The following is a 19,881-nucleotide window of genomic DNA, read 5'->3' as shown; positions in this document are numbered from 1 at the left end:
ATGGGAAATGAACAACCACAGCATAGCAGACTGATGTGTATGGCATTCTAAAGGTTGAGATCTGCTGGAAAACCAGTGCTTAAGACCAGTAATAATAATAATAATAATAATAATAATAATAATAATAATAAAATATGATCTTAGTAAATTTTAAATCTTTTTGCAAACTTTCAAGAACTATAATACATAATTAGGAAAAACTTTTACTAGCACATTCATTTATGTTTCATGTTTCTTTAAAAAAAGGTTGAAACAAATCCAAAAATAACTTACTTTTTGGACAGTAATTTAACCCCCATAAAAAGAACCACTGCTTCCACTCCAAGCGCAGCGAGGATGATCCCATCATAGAGCACAGCCTGTTGCTGAGTCCAGGCATACATGTCCATTGTGAGAGGAGTGAGGATTCTGAGAAGAGAACCACTCTTGTTTAAATCAAGTAAAAGCATCAGTAATAATACACCTTCAAGAATTAGCATCCCTTTTAATTTATATTAAGAAAGTCCAAAAACTAGAAAAGGAAACGAATCAATTCTAACTCCTACCCTCCCAACTGCTGTGGTTATACTCTGGTGGAAACTGATCACTGTTCTTGGTGTAGCTTTGAGCTTTGGGGAGACAGAGCTTTCAATAACTAGCTGCTCTTGCAGGAATGATTTCTACATAGAGACCACGAGGCTTCTTTAAGGAGCAAGAGTAAGTTTTATGTTGACATCTTTTTCAAAATCAAAATGACTTCGGTTTTGCTGAAAGTGTACTTTCCAGATGCTTTTTTCCTTCCTTGTTATGGAAGTCTATATGTTACCAGCTGTTCAGATCTGTTCCCCATAGTAAATCTATTATTTTAATTAAAATGTCATACCTAGTACATTTTAGAAAATAATATAATAAATAAATGCATTACATTGCTAATGACAAAAACAAATCGGTCTCTCCTCAAAGCAATGTCATGTTGTCAATTTATTAGAACCTATTGGACTTTTTTCCTCTTCCTCAGTCTCTTCCATTTGTACTATGAATATATGTATTTCTCTCCTTACCTCTGTATACCTCTTCCTTTATATGACTGTCTCTTTCCTTACCAAGCCTTTTTCCCTATATTCTACAATCTTCTGTCAAATAATGACAAAACAGAATCTATACTTTAAGATACTGTTACCATTTTTAGTAAATTATTTAAACTTTAAAATCAGATGAGCTGATGTAGAAAATACATTAGAGGTTTCCCAAAGGGCTAGACACAGAATTAGCACATGATCTAGCAATTTCTTTCCATATATACCTGAAAGAACTAAAGGCCAAGACCTAAGCAGATGTTTGTACACCAGTGTTTGCAGCAGCATTATTCAAAATAGCTGGAAGGTGCAAACCACCAAGCTGTTTGTCAACAAACAAATGGGCAAATAAAAGTGGCTATCACTAACCAAAAAATGTTAAAAAAAATTCTGATACACCGTATGATGAAACCTTGAAAACATACTAAGTGAAATAAGACAGAGTTGCATACTTCATGATGCAACCTATCTGAGGCAGAAGTGTTCAGCAGGTCACCAGGAGCCGGGTACAGAGCAGACGAGGGACTAACTGTGAGTGGGTATGGAGTTTCTGTTTGGGATGTGAAAATGTCTGGTCATGGGTTCATAATGTTGTGACTATACTTGATGCCACTGGATTCAACTGGGCAAAAATAGTTAAAATACCTGGTCTAGTAGTGTAGGCCTGTAATCCCAACTACTTGGGGCAGAGGCAGAAGAATCATAAATTTAAGGCCTGCCAGACTACAGAGCAAGTTCAAGGACAGCTTAGACAACTTAGTAAGACTTTGTCTCAAAATAAAAAATAAGTAGGTTACGAATGTAGCTCAGTGGTAGAGCACTTGCCTAGCATGCTTACGGTCCTAAATTTAATCCCCACTATTGAAAACAAAAGTCAAAATATAAATTTTTGATGCATATTTTATAATAAAAATTGCCCCCAAGATAGGATGAGCTGTAATTTTCATATATCTCAATAATTCTGAAAATATATCAAGTAAATCTATATATACTGACAGACAAATGTTACAGTGTAAATGAATAAACCAAGTTGTCAAATGAATTTAGTACAACTCTCCTCCCCCAGCAATCTCTCATAGTTACAAAAGAAAAAAAGAAAATGAACTTGAAAAAAAGTGTCCTTTTTTTTCCAGTGGCTACCTACAAAGAAAGGAATGGATGTGGAAATATGGTATTTGGAATTGTATTATTTATAATAAAAAAAACTATTTTTATAATTTAATAGAAACATTTTTTAAAGGGCTACATGATTAATAAGGGTCAAATGCAGCCTACACAAGATGGAGATTTTATAATACACTAGTGCTACTGCGCCCCTCCCCCCAATCAAGGATTAAACAGAGCTAATAGTGCCAGACTTACAGTTAATTAAGTCATGGTACAAATTTCATATACTTTTTTATGCAAGAAAAATATGCCTTACATAGATTTTTAAAAACAATCTATATGCATAATTAACACTGCATTAGGAAATAGATTAATAAATCAGATTTAAATTAAGATAAAACTTACGTTTCAAAAAGGGCAAAGATAAAAAGAACCACAAAAAACAGAATATTGGTAGCCACAACAGCAACTTGATCAATACTTCCTTCAGAAATCTGACTGCCATCTGCATTTTCTATAAATAGGAGAAAAATTACATTACCCATAGTTCCAATTTTTCTTTTTTTTTTAATTTTATCATTTTTATTTTGTGTATGCGTGTACTGCCTGTATGCAGGTAAGCACACCCATGATATACAATGCCCGCGGAGGGCAGAATAGGCTGTCAGATCCCCTGGGACTGGAGTTATAGACAGTTGTTAGCTGCTATGTGGGTGGGTGCTGGGATTCGAACATGGGACTTCTGCAAGAACAGTGTTCTCAACCCCTGAGCCATCTCTCCAGCCTCTAATATTTCTTTTTTTAAGAAATATTTATTACTATTTTTAAATTTTATATGTATGAGTGTATTGTCTGCATGTAGGTGGGTACACCTATGTCATGCAATGCCCAAAGAGGTCAGAATCAGATCCTCAGAAACTGGAGTTACAGACAGTCGTTAGATGCAATGTGGGTGCTGGGAATCGAATCCAGGTCCTCTTCAAGAGCAGCCAGTGCTCTTAACTGCTGAGCCATCTTTCCAGCCCTATAATTTTTCTTATGATGATAAAGTAATCTGAAATTTTCAGTTGTGTGGTGTGGTGCCCCATGTCTGAAATCCCAAAACTTGGCAGCAAATTTGAGGCCAGCCAGGGCTATGGGGGAGTTCAGGTCAGGGGGATGGAGAAAGAGAAAGAAAGGAAAAATATAGAGAGAGGAGAAGGAAAAGGGAAGAAAAATAGGTAGCAAATTCTGTGACATTAAAGCTTTTTGAAGCAGTATAAAAATACCAAGATTCAAATGAAAGAACTGATCATTAAATGGCATTTAAAAGTAAAGTGAAGCCGGGCGTGGTGGCACACGCCTTTAATACCAGCACTTAGGAGGCAGAGGCAGAAGCTGTGAGTTCAAGGCCAGCTGGGGCTACAGGGAGACCCTGTCTCAAAAAGACCAAAAAAAAAAAAAAAAAAAGTTATGTTGGATTTGTGGGAAGGAGGAAGATGCATAGGGTGGTAGGAAGATGGGTGTGGGGGGGAGTGAGATTAATCAGTATACACTGTGTATGTGTTATGTTAGGCTGGGCATGGTGTGTGGCACACACCTTTTATCCCAGCACTCAGGACAGAGGTAAGATGGATCTCTGTGAGTTTGAAGCCAATCTGGTCTACATATTGAGTTACATAGCAACTACATAGATTGCATAGTAAGACTCTGTTTCAAAAAGAACAAAATCAAAAAAAAAAAAAAAGTACTGTTAATATTGGGCACACCTGTTATCCCAGAACCCAGGAGGCTTAGGCAGAAGAAAATGAGTTCCACATCAGATTGAGAACTTACCTCAAAAGTAAATAAAGATTATTTATATCTTTACAAGGAAATAAACTGTACTCGACAGTGCGTTTATAAAAGCAGGAGGGCAAGTGCACTGATACCTTGAACCACATGATTAAACTATGCACTCAGTATAGACTATTCCTGACATAACTGCGAAGTCTTTATGTAACCATACATGTCCTAATACATTTTCTCATGCTGTTCTGTAGCTTATCCACTTTCTTAGCATAAAGAATGCAAATAATAACGAATGTGCATGTATGCTGAGTGTATGTGTGCGTGGTTGCAATGGGGAAGGATGTGTATGACTTTCCTGTAACACAAAGTTTCTATAAATCTTTCATAATGGTGCCTGCCTTTCTGTCTCAGTAGAAAAGAGGTTTGGAAATAGTCTGCAGTATTTAGGAGTACTGAGCTCCTTGGCTTCTGACATTCTTTTTTAAGAGTACTGGTCACCTCATCCAGACCCTTTCAAGGCCCTAGTCCTTCTGGCCCTTGTACTATTTGGTATAGACTTCTCTGACTCTCAGTCACTACCCAAAGGCCTGTCTTGACTTCTTTGAATCAAGTATGACTACTGTCCAAAATCAGACTGGAACTTCCTACATAAATGGTTAGTTTTTTACAGCCTCTACCCAGCATTGGCAACTGTGAGAAATCTTGAAAATGTATCCTAGACTGAAGAAACTAAGTCTTCTAAGAATTTTAAGGAAATGCTATATTAATACATCAATTCAAATTTTATGGAATTAAAATTGTGATCTCACTCAAGGATAATCTCTTTAAACTTGAATATCCTTAAAATAAAGTCATAGAAATTTATACCAGATGCCTTTTATTCAAATATTTGTTGAAATATAAAAATGATTTTATATAAAAGTAATCAATAAGCCAGGCGTGGTAGTACACGCCTTTAATCCCAGCACTTGGGGAGGCAGAGGCAGGCGGATCTTTGTGAGTTCAAGGCCAGCCTGGTCTATATAGTAGTTCCAGGACAGCTGGGCCTAAGGGAGACCCTGTCTCAAAAACATCAAAAAAAAAAAATCAATAAAAATCACACTATGACTTTTGTATGATTTTATAAAGTACCAATTCTATTCTTTCATATGGCTGGAAACTACAAATAGTAATTAAATAATAATTTCTTTGGCAAAATATACCTACCTACCAGACTGGGTAAGTCAAAAGAGGACCTAAAGCTGGGGCTGTGCAGATAGGTAAAATTACTGCTGTGAACGCCTGGGTTCAGATCCCCAGCACCCACATGAAAGTTGGGAACGGTGTTTCTAACTACCAACTAACACTGGGAAACAAGGACAAGTGAATCTTGGGGGCTCACTCGACAGCCAGTATAGCCTAAATAGCAATCTCCAAGTTCAGTGACACACCTTATCTCAGAAAATAAGATGGAGAGCGAATAAAGACGAAATCCAATGTTGACCTCTAGCTAGATACACATAACCCACATGGACAAACACCTGCATACACATGCAGAAATACATATACCATGGACCCACAAAAAAATCTAATAGCTAAAAATGTACATTTATAAAGTATAAAAGAATACCTATGGCGCTAGAGAGATGAATCAGTGATTAAAGACCCCTGGCTACTCTTGCACAGGACCCAGGTTCGGTTCCCAGCACCCACATAGCACCTAACAACTGTCCGTAATTCCAGTTCCAAGGGGTCCAATGCCCTCTTCTGACTTCTGCGGGCACTGCATGACACAGGTGCACTTACATACATGCAATACACTCATACACATAAAATAAAAATAAATATAAAAAAGTATACCTACTTTCATAATTACAGTATTGAGAACTGCCTGAAGCCAGGTGTATTGGCTTACAACTATGATTCCAGCACAAGGCTAAGGCAGGTTGATCACAAGTTCAAGACCTGCTTTGGCTATGCATTGAGACACCTTCCCAAAACAACAAACAAATGAACAACAAAAACCATGTGAAAAAAAAGTGTACTAGTAAAGTTACCAAAAGCACCGAAGGGGTCTTGAAGGCTTAAAGGCACTTTGAAAATAAGAAAGAGTGATTTGTAGCAATGGTTTTAGCTTTGCCAATCACAAACATAACTGATATGTGTAGATGTCTCTTAAAAAAATTAATGTAGCTCCCTCTGGCAAAGGGGCTGAGATCTCAGAGGACTGCCTGGATCCTGCCTCCATGTGGTGAAGACTTTGAGAGGGAACTGCACTGATTCTAACCACCTCAACAGCTGTCAAAATACCTGAAAACAAATCCTGAACCCATCACTCTCGAGTCCAGCCTTGGCAGACAAAAGAAAAATGAGGAGGAACCCAATACAGGGATGCTTCTGGAAGCACTCATCAAGAAATCCCAATGGATTCTGATATAAACATTTGAAATTTGCCCTGTTCTGACTTTTTTCTAGTTCCCTGTCTAGAACTTGTAATGCTAACTACTCTTGCCTTTACTCCTTCACATTCCCTATTCACTAGTCAAGGACCTTCTTTTCTCCCTACAGATAAGAGTTATACAATTTGGGAGTCTTTTAGATAGACCCACTGAAGGGGTACCCCAGTTGCCCCACCCTGTGTCCCTGTTCAGTATGGAAGAAGCCAGAGCGATCTGCATTCCGATTCCCTATCAGTAATTTGAGTAACCTCTTCAGAGGATGGTGTGATAAGAATAGGAGGTAGGAAATGGCCAGGCAGTTAGGGTAAAAATACCCCAAAGAAAAGTAGCCAATTTCTTGGCTAAAAGTCAAAATGTCCTTGGGCCTCTTAGCAACATACTATGTTCCAAAGGCCAAAAATGTCAAAAGTATTTGGGAGATCTTATCCAACCCCTACAAGATTTTAGGGTTACCTCTTCAGAGGGGCAATGTTAGAGTAGCAAAAATCCCCACTGAAAGAAAGAAAGAGTACAAGAAGTTTTCAGAAAAAAAGTGATGGGGAGATATGGGAGGTGTTGGAGGTGAGGGAGTGGTGTGGATTTGAACACCTTATATGCACGTATGAAATTCTCAATAAAGTCTCTTGAAAAGTTAAAAAAAAATAATGTAGGTACCTTTCACCTTTGAAGATCTTCCCCTCTCACCCACTACATTGGTCTTAGGACCAAATCAAGCAAATACCAAGCAAAAAAGAACCCTCAGGAATACTTTAGAATGGTAAACAGCTAACAGTACCTTCTTCAAAATTAACACTTTTACACTGTCGTCCTAAGTCATCCACACGATGTTCTCTTGAAAAAGAAAAGCAATAATATTATATTCATAAGATTCTTAGTACAGACTGGTTTATGACTAACATTCTATTTTTCCCATTCTGATAGTTTCTTTTATCAGCTTCTGAGTAATGAATTTTTTGATTGATTCAAGAATTTCATAGAATGTATTTTGATCACATTCAGACTCCCTCCCATCTCTACCCTCAACTTACTCCCCCACCCCCCACCTCCAAACCCCACCCCCATCTTCATGTCCTCTATTAGTAAATGAAAAGCCCCATTCATCTTACACAACACATCTGAACTAGATGCCAGAGAAATCATATCTCATTAGAATGTCAGTGATCTATAATTCTTATACACAGAAGTGCCAAAGTAAGGGCCCATACTCCCTTTCCTTTGTACAATGGTTTTGGGTCAGAATATACCCAGGTTTCTTGGAATGGAATTTTCACAGTTGTTTTCTGTTACTTACACACTGCTTACAAATGTCAAGTAGGGATTTCTCTCTTCCTTAGCTAAGAAATACTTGGGTTTCCTCATCAAAGTCAGTTATTCACAGCCCAAGTACATGCAGTTTACCCTTTGGCTGTTTCCAGGCCTAACTCAGCACAATGACCCCACTGTGGTCCAAAGCATTCTCCAACAGGTTGATTCCCCCCAGGGCTTTACTGTAAATTAAAGCAAAAGCTAGGTCCTCACACCAAGCATCAGTTAGCTCTAACCCAAGATTCTCTAAGTGGTAGTTGAGATGTTTCACAGCTTTACACAACAGCTTTACACCAGTGTTCTCTAGCTTACTTTATGTAATCTGCAGACTTGTTAGGATCCTACTGCTGCTAAGGACTACACTGACAGCCAGTGGATGATGATGATTGCTGGGCTGACCATGGGCATACTGTGAAGTGGTTGCTTTCAGGTCAAAGCCCCTAGCAGGGGGCCCAGTGCTACAGTGCCCCAAGTGTGTGCAGATGGCCAGGGCAGGGTGTGGGCAGTCAGCCTGGGGTCAAGCTCTGCTCACCAGGGTCTGTGTGGTCAGGTCTGAATGTTTGTTGTTTTTTTTTGTTTTTGTTTTTTCTTCATGGTTGAGGGTCCAGTTGGCTTTCTTGGTGTCTGCCTCATGGCCAGGGGTAACAAGTGATGAGACATCTTATTATCTGAGTCATGTTTTAAGTCCTCAAACTAAAGGACCCCACTGCCACCACCATCACTCCGGTGCCTACAACCATGAAACCACCATCTTGGCTCCCCACTTATTTTCTATTTTACTTGCCAAGTCCTGAGTTTGGAATTTTGAAATCAATATGGAAGCATCTATGGTCAGGAAAATACTCATCCTGTGTGATAAAGTTCCTCACAAGGTCCTGCACAGGGACTCAGTCTCTTGGGAGCTGGTGCACCCCAGCCCAAGTGTAGCTGTCTGGGATGGCCATGTTTTATCCAATCCATAATGAAGTTATTAATGAATTATCAATGCATATAACCAATATTCCAAAGGATACTTCTTTTTCAGCACTGGAGATTAAGTCATAGGGTTTCACACATCTTAAGCAAGCAAGCTCTGTGCCCTGAGCTGTACTTTCAGTGCTTTTTTTTCCCGGTGAAATAAGGCCTGGCAATGCTACCCAGGCTGGTTTCAGAATCCGTGGCTCAGGAGGATTCTGCCTCAGCCTCCCAAGGTCTATGACTAAATACCATCATATAAAATAAAATAACCAATTTATCCAAAAGCATACATGCTTGACCTTAGCAAGTATTTGAAGTTTTTCAGTGTTTTAAACATTAGCTACAGATGTTCTTAGAAAGTTAGATGAAGCATTCCAAAGAAATACAAAGTAACAATGCTAGTTTTGGCAGCACATACTTGTTATCTCAGCATCTGAGAGGCTGAGGCAGAAGGATCCTGAATTCTGAGGTCAGCCTGGGCCTTATAGCAAGACCTTTTCTGAAAAATAAAGTTAAAGCTGGGCATGGTGGCACACGTCTTTAATCCTAGCACTTGGAAGGCAGAGGCAATCGGATCTCTGTGAGTTCAAGGCCAGCCTGGTCTACATACTGAGTTCAGCTCTGGCTACATGGAAAAAAAAGACCAAAAAGTAAAATAATTAAAAATAAAGTTAATAGCCAGGGATTGTGGTGTACACCTTTACTCCCAGCACCTGGGAGGCAGAGGCGGTTGGATCTCTGTAAGATCAAGGCCACCCTGGTCTACATAGTGAATTCTAGGCCAATTTGGGTCACCAGGAGGTGCTGTCTCAAAATGATCAAATAAATAAGTAAAAAATAAAGTTAAAAAATAAAAAGAGGGTGGAGAGATGCTCAGCAGTTAAAAGCACTGGCTGCTCTTGCAGAGGACCCAGGTTCAGTTCCCACCACCCCCATGGCAGCTAACAACCATCCCTAACTCCAGGTACAGAGATCCAATGCCCTCTTCTGACCTCTGCAGGCATTGTACACATAGGTGCACTTACGTACACTCAGGCAAAACACTCATACACATAAAAATAAATTTAAAAAAATTAAAGCAGTACAAAGTAATAAAACCATAGTTTCAGAAAAGGAAATACCATTTTCCCCTACTTAGAAACATATAGTTAGTAGGTCAAGACACAATCTTGACTCTTCAAAGATCTTTCTGTTTTCATTTGTCAAGCTTTCTTATTATTATAGTTGCTAGTACATGCTATAGGTGATCAAAAAAAAAAAAAAAAAACCCAACCATAAACATCAAAGCACAGAATTATAGGGTCAGGCCTTGTAGCACAAGCATATAATCTCAGCTATCTGGTAGGCTGAGGCAGGCAATTGAAGGCCTGTCTGGTCTTCTGAGGGCCTAGGCAATTTAACAAAATCCTGTATCAAAATAAGAGGTAAAGCTGGGCCTGGTAGCACAGGCCTTTAGTCCCAGATCTGTATGAGATAATAAAAGCTTGTCTACGTAGAGAATTTCAAGGCAGCTGGGGCTACAGGGAAACCCTGTCTCAAACAAAAATAACAACAAATAAAAATAACTGGAGATATAGCTCAGTGGTAAAGGACTTTCTTGGCATGTGTTGAGGCCTAAGGTTCAATACCCACTATCACATAAAAAAATATTTCACAGGGATAATTACCCTTCAGTAATAGCAAGACTTATTAACCTTCATAATCTGCAAACAAAGCTTATCATTTCTATGTAGTTACCTTAATATGAAAAGGATTAGAATAATATTTAGAATTCCTAGGAAGGCGCCAAGTAAAACCGGTGCTGTGTACATGTTGATCTGTAGCTTAATGGTGTCCCATGTAACACCCTTTTCTCCAATGAGTGCAAAACAAGTCTGAAAAACTAATAAAGTATGTACAGTTAAGTTTTGGAGGCATAGGCTAAAAATGTTAAAGACACTTACCACAGAATTGGAAGGAGTATTATAGAACCATGACTCTGTATTAGGCTTCTCAACAAGGGAAACAAAATTGGCTCTTGACAGAGACAATTCATTCCTTTCATGTATAAATCAGACATACATAGAATGCACATATATATTTACATATAAATACATATTTATGTGTGTATGTGATAGACGTATGGCATTAAAATTTCATGAGGAAGCTGGGCATGGTAGCATACACCTTTAATACTAGCACTTGGGAGGCAGAGGCAGGCGGGTCTCTGTGAGTTCAAGGCCAGCCTGGTCTACATAGTGAGTTCCAGGACAGCTGGGGCTACAGGGAGAGCCTGTCTCAAAAAGACACCCCCCCCCAAAAAAAAAATTTCATGAGGGATGGAGTAACTAGGGGAAAGCATCTAAGAAGGTTGCTTAGAGAGACAATGTTGAAAAGCTGAAACACATATGTGCATTCACAAACTACTGTGTAACTCAAGCAGTTTATCAGCATCTTTTCTTGATTTAAAGAAGTTTTTATTGGGAGATATTAAATATACATAATTATGGCATTTATTATGAATTTTTATAATATGTGTTCTGCTACTTAATAATATTTGAAACAAAAAAAAAACTATATAATTACATCAATAAATAAATTATAAATTTAAAAAATTTTACATTTATTTATTTTAGTGTGTGTTTGTGTGTGTGTGTGTGTGTGCATGCCTGCCATGGCATACTTGTAGCAATCAGGACAACTTTCAGGACCTAGTTCTCATCTCCAGGCTTGGAGGCAAACATCTTTAGCCATTGAACCATCTTGCCTACCCAATACATTATAAATTTATTAACTTCATTATAAGAAAGAAAGCATCACATTTTAGGTCAAATACTTTGAAGATTATTGTGTATGAAGTACTTAAATTGTATATATTTAGTATCACTTAAAAGTAAATTTGTAGCAAAACTTGGAATAGTGTGAATTTTCTCTCCTGGTTTAGATGATTCTACAGGTGGCTCCATTAGTACTAGAAAGCAACTTAAATTTCCTTTTCCCTTTAGCCATGAAGCTTCATACATGGATCACATTTAACACTGGAACCTCACAGGTTTTCCTGATTCACATTTAGTGAGCCTAGTGAAGACCACCTACCTGGACCTAGAATAAAGCCCAGAGCTTGGCACGTGCTTGTGTTTGCCATGGCACTTGTTCTTTCCTGAAGAGAAGTAGCACCAGCAATATATGATCGAACAACTGCCACATTTCCTAAGGTGAAAGCAACCCAGAATAAAGGAAATATCCTTCAGTTATAAAATTCAGTTCAAAATTCAAAATTTGGCTTTACACAGAAGAAGAAATATTGATAAACATTATGGTCGTTGCTTCCTCTGTAAGATCATAGAAAGCATGTAAGGTATTTTTATTGAACGAACACATCAACTAATGTATTTTCACTAATACAAAATAATTAGCATAGTTGGGCAGGGTGGTACATACCTGTAATCCCAGCACATGAGGTAGCCTGAGCTAGGTATATATTGAGACTCTGTCTCAAAACAACAACTACCAAAACAAAATAGAAAACTAAACCAAACAAACAACCCACACAACAGTTAAAACCAAGTTTTAAATGATTGTAAAATGGCATTGTAAGAATACCAAGATTTTTTTCATCAAACACTTAGAAAGCTCTGCGTGTATAGCACATTGAGTGCTACACTTTAAGCAAAGGTGTCACAGACTGCATATATAGACCTGTAATACAAGAAACAGGAAAAATGTAATAATAATTTAACTCAAAAATTTTATTGAGCACTTATTTTATATAAGAGATTCTGTTAGGAGCCACAGAAAATTAACTGTCCCTGATGCAAAAAAGCTTACTAATCTGACTAGTGGGAAAGGATGGAATCAGTGCAACAGTGCAAGCAAAGGCCAGAAGTACAACAAAGAAGAAAAAGAGCCATTCAGGAGTAGGGATGCCTAAGAGGACTCCACCCAGGGCCCAGCACTTAATCTGAGTCTTGAGGATAAAGATTAATGGGAATATAATGAGCAAAGGCAAAATAAAAGATACCTGTTTCTGCGAGATCCCCATGCTGAACTGTGAGATATAAGCCAGAAGGGATGAGAGGAGAAACAGGACCATAAACATCAGGAAGAATGTGAACCCAACACAACACACACACACACACACACACACACACACACACACACACACACACACACACACACGTACCTGCTCCAAATCCCACCAATCCACGAGCAATCAACATGTAGTATTTATTGTGAGCTGCTGGCATGTGGACATATGCATATAGGCAGTTGGCTGCCACCGAAATAAAGATGGAGGCGGTAAGAGGTTCTTTTCTTGGCCTATAATTAGACCATAAACCAAATATAGGTGAAGCTACCATTTGGCCAAGACTAAATGAAGCAACAACCCAGCCCAAAAAACTTGCATCGGCTGTCTGATCAATCTGCAGAGAAAAGTACAAGGCTTTAAGAATCATTACACAAGAACAGTTTTCAGCTTGTGGCAGTTACAAACATTCAAATTCAGACTTCTCTGTGTATATAAGTCTTCAGATCAGTTAGGTAACTACACGGCTGCTAGATCATGCCATAAAACTATATTCAACTTTGTAACAACGGCCAAGCTGTATTCTAGAGTGGGTGAACCAACTGTATTCCAACTTGTGGACTGAGTAACTTTGATGGGGGTGTTCTGTAAATGCAGTGTTATAACACTATGAGTACTAAGGACACAGAGAGAGAGGTGTAGTCATCTCTTGGTGTCTCTAGGACTGACTCCAGGACTCCTGAGAACATCAAAATGAGTGCATATGCAAGACCTTTTACACAAAATATGTTTGCATGTGGCCTATACATACCCTCCCTCACGTATAAACCATCTTCTAATTACTTATAATACCTAATACAATGTAAATGCTATACAGTCAACTGTTATACTATATAGTTTGGGGAATAGTGATAAGAAAAATACTACAGGTGATTTTAAAAACATTTTCAATCATGGTCACTTGAATTTGCACATGCAAAACCCAAGGGTAAGCACGACCAATTACACACAGAAAAACCTTTGACCCAAACTGAGGGAAGGAACAATCAGAGACAGCTTTCTAGAAAAAAACTGACAGGAACCAAAGCTCGAAGACTGAACAAAGGAAGGAAGGAAGGAAGGAAGGAAGGGAGGGAGGGAGGGAGGGAGGGAGAAAGGGAGGGGCAGGAGAGAGAAAAGGAGTGACAGAGTATATAACATACTTTAGTAAATTGTCATGTGTTGTTTGAGCTCACTGAGAAGCTGGCTCTAGATATGGGGTTGTCCTTCCCCCATTTCAGACTCAAGCATGTCTGTCTCAAAGTGTCCTCTTAAGTCACTTGTCTGGTGATGGGTTGCCCCCCAAATATGTGACAGGGAGGAAACAAAACAGCAAAACAGCCCAAGAGTAAAAACATAGTATACTTGAGAAGAGGATCTCTGTGAGTTCCAGGCCAGCCTGGTCTATATAGTGAGTTCCAGAACAGCTGGAGCTACAGGGAGACCCTGTCTCAAAAAGACTAAATAAATAAATAAATAAATAAATAAATAAATAAATAAATGTAAAAATAAAAATAAATAAAATGCTACCAGGTAAGGTGGCTGCATACCTTTAACCCTACTTGGGAAACAAGGTAGGCAGATCTATGAGTTTGTGGCCAGGTTGGTCTACACAGTGAGTTGCAGATCAGACAGGGTTATACAGTAGGACTCTGTTTCAAAAAAACAAGAAAGAAAAACAAAAGAACAGACAGAGGGAGGAAGGGGACGAGGGAGAAAGGGAGAGGGGGAGGGAGGGAAAAACAAATGTGTCAAGGTTTACATAGCCTTGGTTCAACTGTGTCAAGGTTTACATAACCTGGGTTCACTTAAGTAGGTATGTCTAATACCTTGCTATAGGCCATATCGAAACATATACAACAACTTCTATGGAAAATAAATAAGCAAAAAATAAGCTAATAAACAACTTAAGAATAAATAGAGTTAAGACAAAAGCCAGCAAAAAGACACGTCGTGGAAAGTAAGAGACAGTCAGGAAGTAGGGAAAAGGTCAGTAGAGTCAAGCATAGACCCACATCATCTAAGGACTGAAAAGTGAACAGAGACAGGTACTATCTTTTCTTGTTGCTATTCTCCCACAATTCTCTCAAACAATATTTACATTGTACTAGGTACTATATGCAATCTAGAGATGATTTAAAGTATATAGAGAATGTACACAAATTATATGCAAACACTACAATACTTTATGTAAGGGAATTGAGCATCCACTTTTTAGTATTCCTTGTAGGGGCCTGAAAGACAATCTCCCAGGAATACTAAGGGACAGCCATATTACCTATTCTTTTCACAATATTTACTGAAAACACAAATTACTTCTATGGAGGAAATGATGAAATCATTCCTCAGAAATATCATATGTACATTTTGAGAATTCAGATTATGTCTAGTTTAGTTTTCTTTTCATTAGGGAGAGCTAGTGATAGGATGTGAAAGTGGCTAATAAGTAGATGACCACACTTTCACTTTTACCTGAAACTGTCTAGACATAAATCTATTTTGCTGATACAGCAACTTTTTTTACTTTAAATACCTTTGTTTACACAATAAAACATATGGTCAACTTACTTAAGCCTCTTATGAGAAACTTCTACCTCAAGTTTATTCTAGGATAGATTAAAATGCAGACTACCAAAGATACTCTCTAGAAAATGCTTAACTACTAAGTAGTAACTATAAGAGTTACTACTACCATTGCTTAAAAGAATAGACTGAAATGTACAAACCTTTTGGAGGTATGGCCATATAGACATTATTACAATAGAAAATCCTGCAAAGAGGCAAATACGATTATTTAGTATTATAATAATTGAATCACTATTACAGTTTTTGTAAATATAGTATGGATTTTAAAAATATTCTGAACCTTCAAATTTATACATATAAATACTTAATTTATCAAGCAGTGAGATTTTAATCTTATCAAAAGAAAAATAAACTAAAAAACTAGGGAAACGTAGTTATAGTCTCTGGTATTAATTAATACAACAAAAGCAGAGGACTTATTTGTCCTCTCTTATGTCTTTGTCTTAAATGGAAATTACTGAAAGTTTTGTGAAGCCTATGACAGGTACAAATGGAAGAAGGGCCACTCTAAAGAGGAAAGTGCTAGTCTTCTAGTCTGTATTGTTTAGAAGGGAGAATTCACTGCAAGGGAGACAAGAAGAGGGAGCATGGTCACCTAAAGGGAGCCGTCTTAATCAAGATACCTTAAAGAAAAATTCATTTCTGTTAGCCTTTAGCACTTGAGAACTACAATGTGCTATTTGTCAATGTTATTTATCTTTTTTTCCTTTTTGTAATGATGGAGATCAACCCAGAGTCTTATGCATTCTAGGTAAGTGCTCTCCCACTCAATTAAACCCAAGTCTGAATGTCCATTTTAAATGTTAGGTGACTAATCAGAAATTATAGAAAGCCTATGTTAAATTTTTTTGCCTTATTACTCTCTGTAGTGGTCATTCCTGTAATCTCAGCACTCAAGAAGCTGAGGCAAGAATATCAGGAGTTCCAGATACACCTGAGATCCTGCTTCATTTAAAGAAAAAAATCATTGAGAAATAATTCATGTACTACACAATTCACCCATTTAAAGTATGTAATTCAGGTAGTGAGGGCAGAAGAGGGCAATGGCAGGGAGAACATATTCAAAATATACTACACAGGAGCTAGGGACAAGGCTCAGTTGGTAAAGTTCTTGCCTTACAGGCATGGGAACCTGAGTTTGGATCCCCAGCACCATGTAAAAGTCAGAAGCTGAGGCCAGCAATGTTAACCCCAGTGCTAGGAGGAAGGGGGCAAAGATAGGAAGATCCCTGGAGCTCCTGTTTTCTTGTGTTTTATTTTTAATTTATGTGTGTATGTTTGTGTGTGTGTGATGCACATGTGTAAAAGTGCATGTATGCATATGAAGGTCTGACAACTTCCAGGAATCTGCAGAACCATGTAGGTCCTGAGGATCAATCTGAGGTCAGGCTGAGCCATCTTGCTGGCCCTAAAGTCTGCTTTTAATGTAACCTAATTATTAGTTTCATTTTTGTGCTTTTGTTTTGGCACTGCTGAGGATTGAACCCCAGGGCCCTGGCTGTACTGGGTATGCACTTTACCACTGACATACACCTCTAGCTCTTTATGTATTTTGAATTGACAAGTTGACTTTGATGAATAAAGGATTTAAATAACCAATATCTCGAGTATGGTGGCCCACACCTATAATCCCAGTAATTGGGAAACTGAAGCAGGAGGTTCAAGAGTTTGAGGCCAGTCTAGGATACATAGTGAAATTCTGTCTCACAACCTCCTCCACCCCTGGGGGAAAGAAGATAAAAAGAATCTTTAAAATCTAACACAAACTTGCAAACAAGTAAAATGTTTAACATGCCAATCAACATCTAAAGCTAATTTTCTTTTTCTATTGTTAAACTTGAAATTTTTTTTAGACAGCTGACTAATAAAAAACTAGGTGTCTTAAATGAAGAAAAAAAAAAGGGGGTGGGGGGGAGAGGCAGGCATAGTGTCACGTGTCTATAATCCCAGCACTACGGGGTTGAGGTAGCCAAACTGTGAGATCAAGGCCAGCCTGGGCTACAAAATAAGGGTCTTTCTAACTAAATAAATATAATGATCTTAAACTACTACAAGTTAAAAATATTTACAATTCTAACTTCTAATACTTACCAACACTGCTGAGGAACATAGTAAGATAGAGAATCCTAATAGACCTCCATCGGCTTTTATAGTGCTCTTGAGTTTCTATCACATCCCATTCTCTAGGTATGAAAAAGGAAAAAAGTCACACAGGTTGAGCACCCCTAACCTCAAAACCCCAAATTCAAAACATTCCAATGTCTGAAGCTTTTCTGAGTGCTGGTATGATACAAGTGGGGGATTTTACACACCTTCCTTTTTGTGATGAGTTAGAGGGAAAACAGAAGTGCACTAAGAGTATAACATTTCCTCCAATAGCCTAGAACCTGGAAAAATTAAAAATGAGAAACAGTTCTTGTCCCAAGCATTTCAGGTAAATAAATACACACAGGCTGAATATCTCTTTCATTATGACTTCATTTATTGATAATTTTATTTTCTCTTCCCTAAAGTTAGGAAAATGATATGACATGCATACTTTATTAATATTGGTTCCCGCTACACTAATTCATCTATGAGAAATCATTTTTAAATTGCCCTGGATTATATTAATGCATCATTATATACTTGAAAGACAGAAGATACTTTTAAAAAGCAAAACATTTTACAAAGCAATTACTTTGCCATTTTTTCCCCTTTTCATGTGTATGGTGTGCATGTGTATTATGTTTTTGCCTGTGCATGGGTGCACATGTTCACAGGTGCATGTTTGACCTGTTGCCTAATATGGCCTGTCTCTTCCTTTTTTTTTTTTAGGGATTACACAATATTTTAATATACAGGACGTTTTAAACAACTTTACAGAGTCTATGTTTCAAATTCACTTTATACACATACATTGAAGGCATTTCATATAGCATTTTAGCACTTCTCTATTTTTTATTCATTACCTGAGCTCAGGTGCAGAACATACCAACTGAGTTATCAGATTACCAACCGGAGGGTCCAGATCAGAAGCTTTTTGTATATTCACACTGAGCACATTTAACTTATCAATAATGGGATTTGAGATGAGGTTCTATAGTGAGCATTTTGTAAGATTTTATTCTCAGATTGAAATATTTACATGCCATTTTCCTTGGAGTTTTGTGTTAGGAAATATGCGACTTCAGCCCTGCCCGCCTCCCCAGAATGATTGGCATTTAACTGGGGGTATGGCATTTAGACTGTGTGGGTCCACCGTGAGTCATTGAAAATGACTGGTTTTGTATACTCAGGATTCTCCATTTCTTTTCCTATGGTAGAAATATGCCAAACATACATCACACTAAAATACACTCTCACTCATAAAACAAACAAACAAACAAAAAAAACCTACTATGACGGATTTTCCTTGTCCATAAATTTTTCAAGGAACATTTGAAACTAACGAAGCATTGCTAATGCATTGAAGGAAAATATATCCCTTCAACTCTGAGTCACAAAATGGTAAAAATTTTCATGGTATCCTTTATAAACTAGAAATTAGAAAATATGAATTGGGGGGAGCTTTCTGCTGAGATAGGGTCTCCCTGTAGGCCTGCGTGACCTCAAACTCACAATGAACACTATCCTGGCATTGAACTCAGAAATCTGTCTGCCTCTGCCTCCCGAGTCCTGGGATTATAGTTGTGAGCAACCACGCCAAGTGAAAATATAAATTTAGTTGAAGGTAAAATTAGCCTATGGTTTCTAACGTTTCTAAATAAGTTACATCTATCAAAATGTCATATACCATTTGATGAAAATCTATCATATTATAGTGAGTGAACTGTGTCCTGGTCTTTTTATTATGGAATCCACTGTTGGATAAATATATTTCCCCTTTCATATGCAAATTAAGATGCTGCTACTTCATACACTTTAGGACTTTCCAAGTCGCATATATCTGTAAACATTTTCAGTATTCACATGCTATTTAGAGAATATGTAGCAATTCATTGATACTTAGGTGCTTTATTGACACAGTGTATTCTTTGACAGTAAATAATGAGGTATTAATCTTTGAATTTTGTGAGGTTCCTGTTCACTATGAAATATCTAAAGTTTCCTAAGACAGGAGCCATTTGTAAATAGTAGCTGACATGATTTTTATCTCTAGGTTCTCAATAAATAAGGATTCTGTGATATTCAACAAAATTGGACGGGAAAGTGAATGTTTTCTCCTCAGTTTTTATGTTGTTAGTTTCTCACATATACAAATTAAAAATAAATTTCGATTTGATATTTTGCAATATTGTACTTAATTCTAAGTTTTCTTTCAGTACACTATGAAGCTTTGTAATATATAAGTATAAGCATTTGAATATTTTCCAGACTTTTGGACATATTCCTCTACTAAAGATTCTGTTTTGTTTTCTAAGGATTGAGCACAGGGTAAAAAATGTACCACATTCTGTGCAACTGTGAAGTATCTCTCTAGTTTGAATTTTTGATAACTGCTACCATTTGACATATGATTAAAGGAATCAACACATTCCTTATATTTTTCTGTCTCCCTTAAATGTAAATTCTTTGATGTTCACTAAGAGTTGAAATACAGGAACAGGACTTGTCAAATTCTTTTAACTTTGTGGTT

At 37.6% G+C, this 19,881-nt stretch overlaps 1 protein-coding gene across 2 annotated transcripts in view; it reads right to left on the bottom strand.

Moving 5' to 3' along the window:
* Window positions 1–19,881, bottom strand: part of Mfsd8 (major facilitator superfamily domain containing 8) — a 55,795-nt gene that overhangs the window by 21,600 nt on the left and 14,314 nt on the right. For both annotated transcript variants that reach the window (XM_029558972.1, XM_008823680.3), the window contains exons 2-9: window positions 17,355–17,446; window positions 15,404–15,447; window positions 12,795–13,035; window positions 11,708–11,821; window positions 10,370–10,514; window positions 7,146–7,201; window positions 2,568–2,676; window positions 274–408 (exon numbers count right to left, since the gene is read on the bottom strand). In XM_029558972.1, coding sequence (XP_029414832.1) covers window positions 274–408; window positions 2,568–2,676; window positions 7,146–7,201; window positions 10,370–10,514; window positions 11,708–11,821; window positions 12,795–13,035; window positions 15,404–15,447; window positions 17,355–17,373 — 863 coding nt within the window. In that variant the 5' untranslated portion in view covers window positions 17,374–17,446. The remainder of the gene's footprint in view (window positions 1–273; window positions 409–2,567; window positions 2,677–7,145; window positions 7,202–10,369; window positions 10,515–11,707; window positions 11,822–12,794; window positions 13,036–15,403; window positions 15,448–17,354; window positions 17,447–19,881) is intronic.

The sequence above is a fragment of the Nannospalax galili genome, unplaced genomic scaffold (genome assembly GCF_000622305.1).
Source record: "Nannospalax galili isolate Female #2095 unplaced genomic scaffold, S.galili_v1.0 scaffold1109, whole genome shotgun sequence".
In the NCBI taxonomy this organism is placed as follows: domain Eukaryota; kingdom Metazoa; phylum Chordata; class Mammalia; order Rodentia; family Spalacidae; genus Nannospalax; species Nannospalax galili.
The sequence above is the reverse complement of the archived record's forward strand: the minus strand, read 5'-3'. Positions and strand labels throughout refer to the sequence as shown.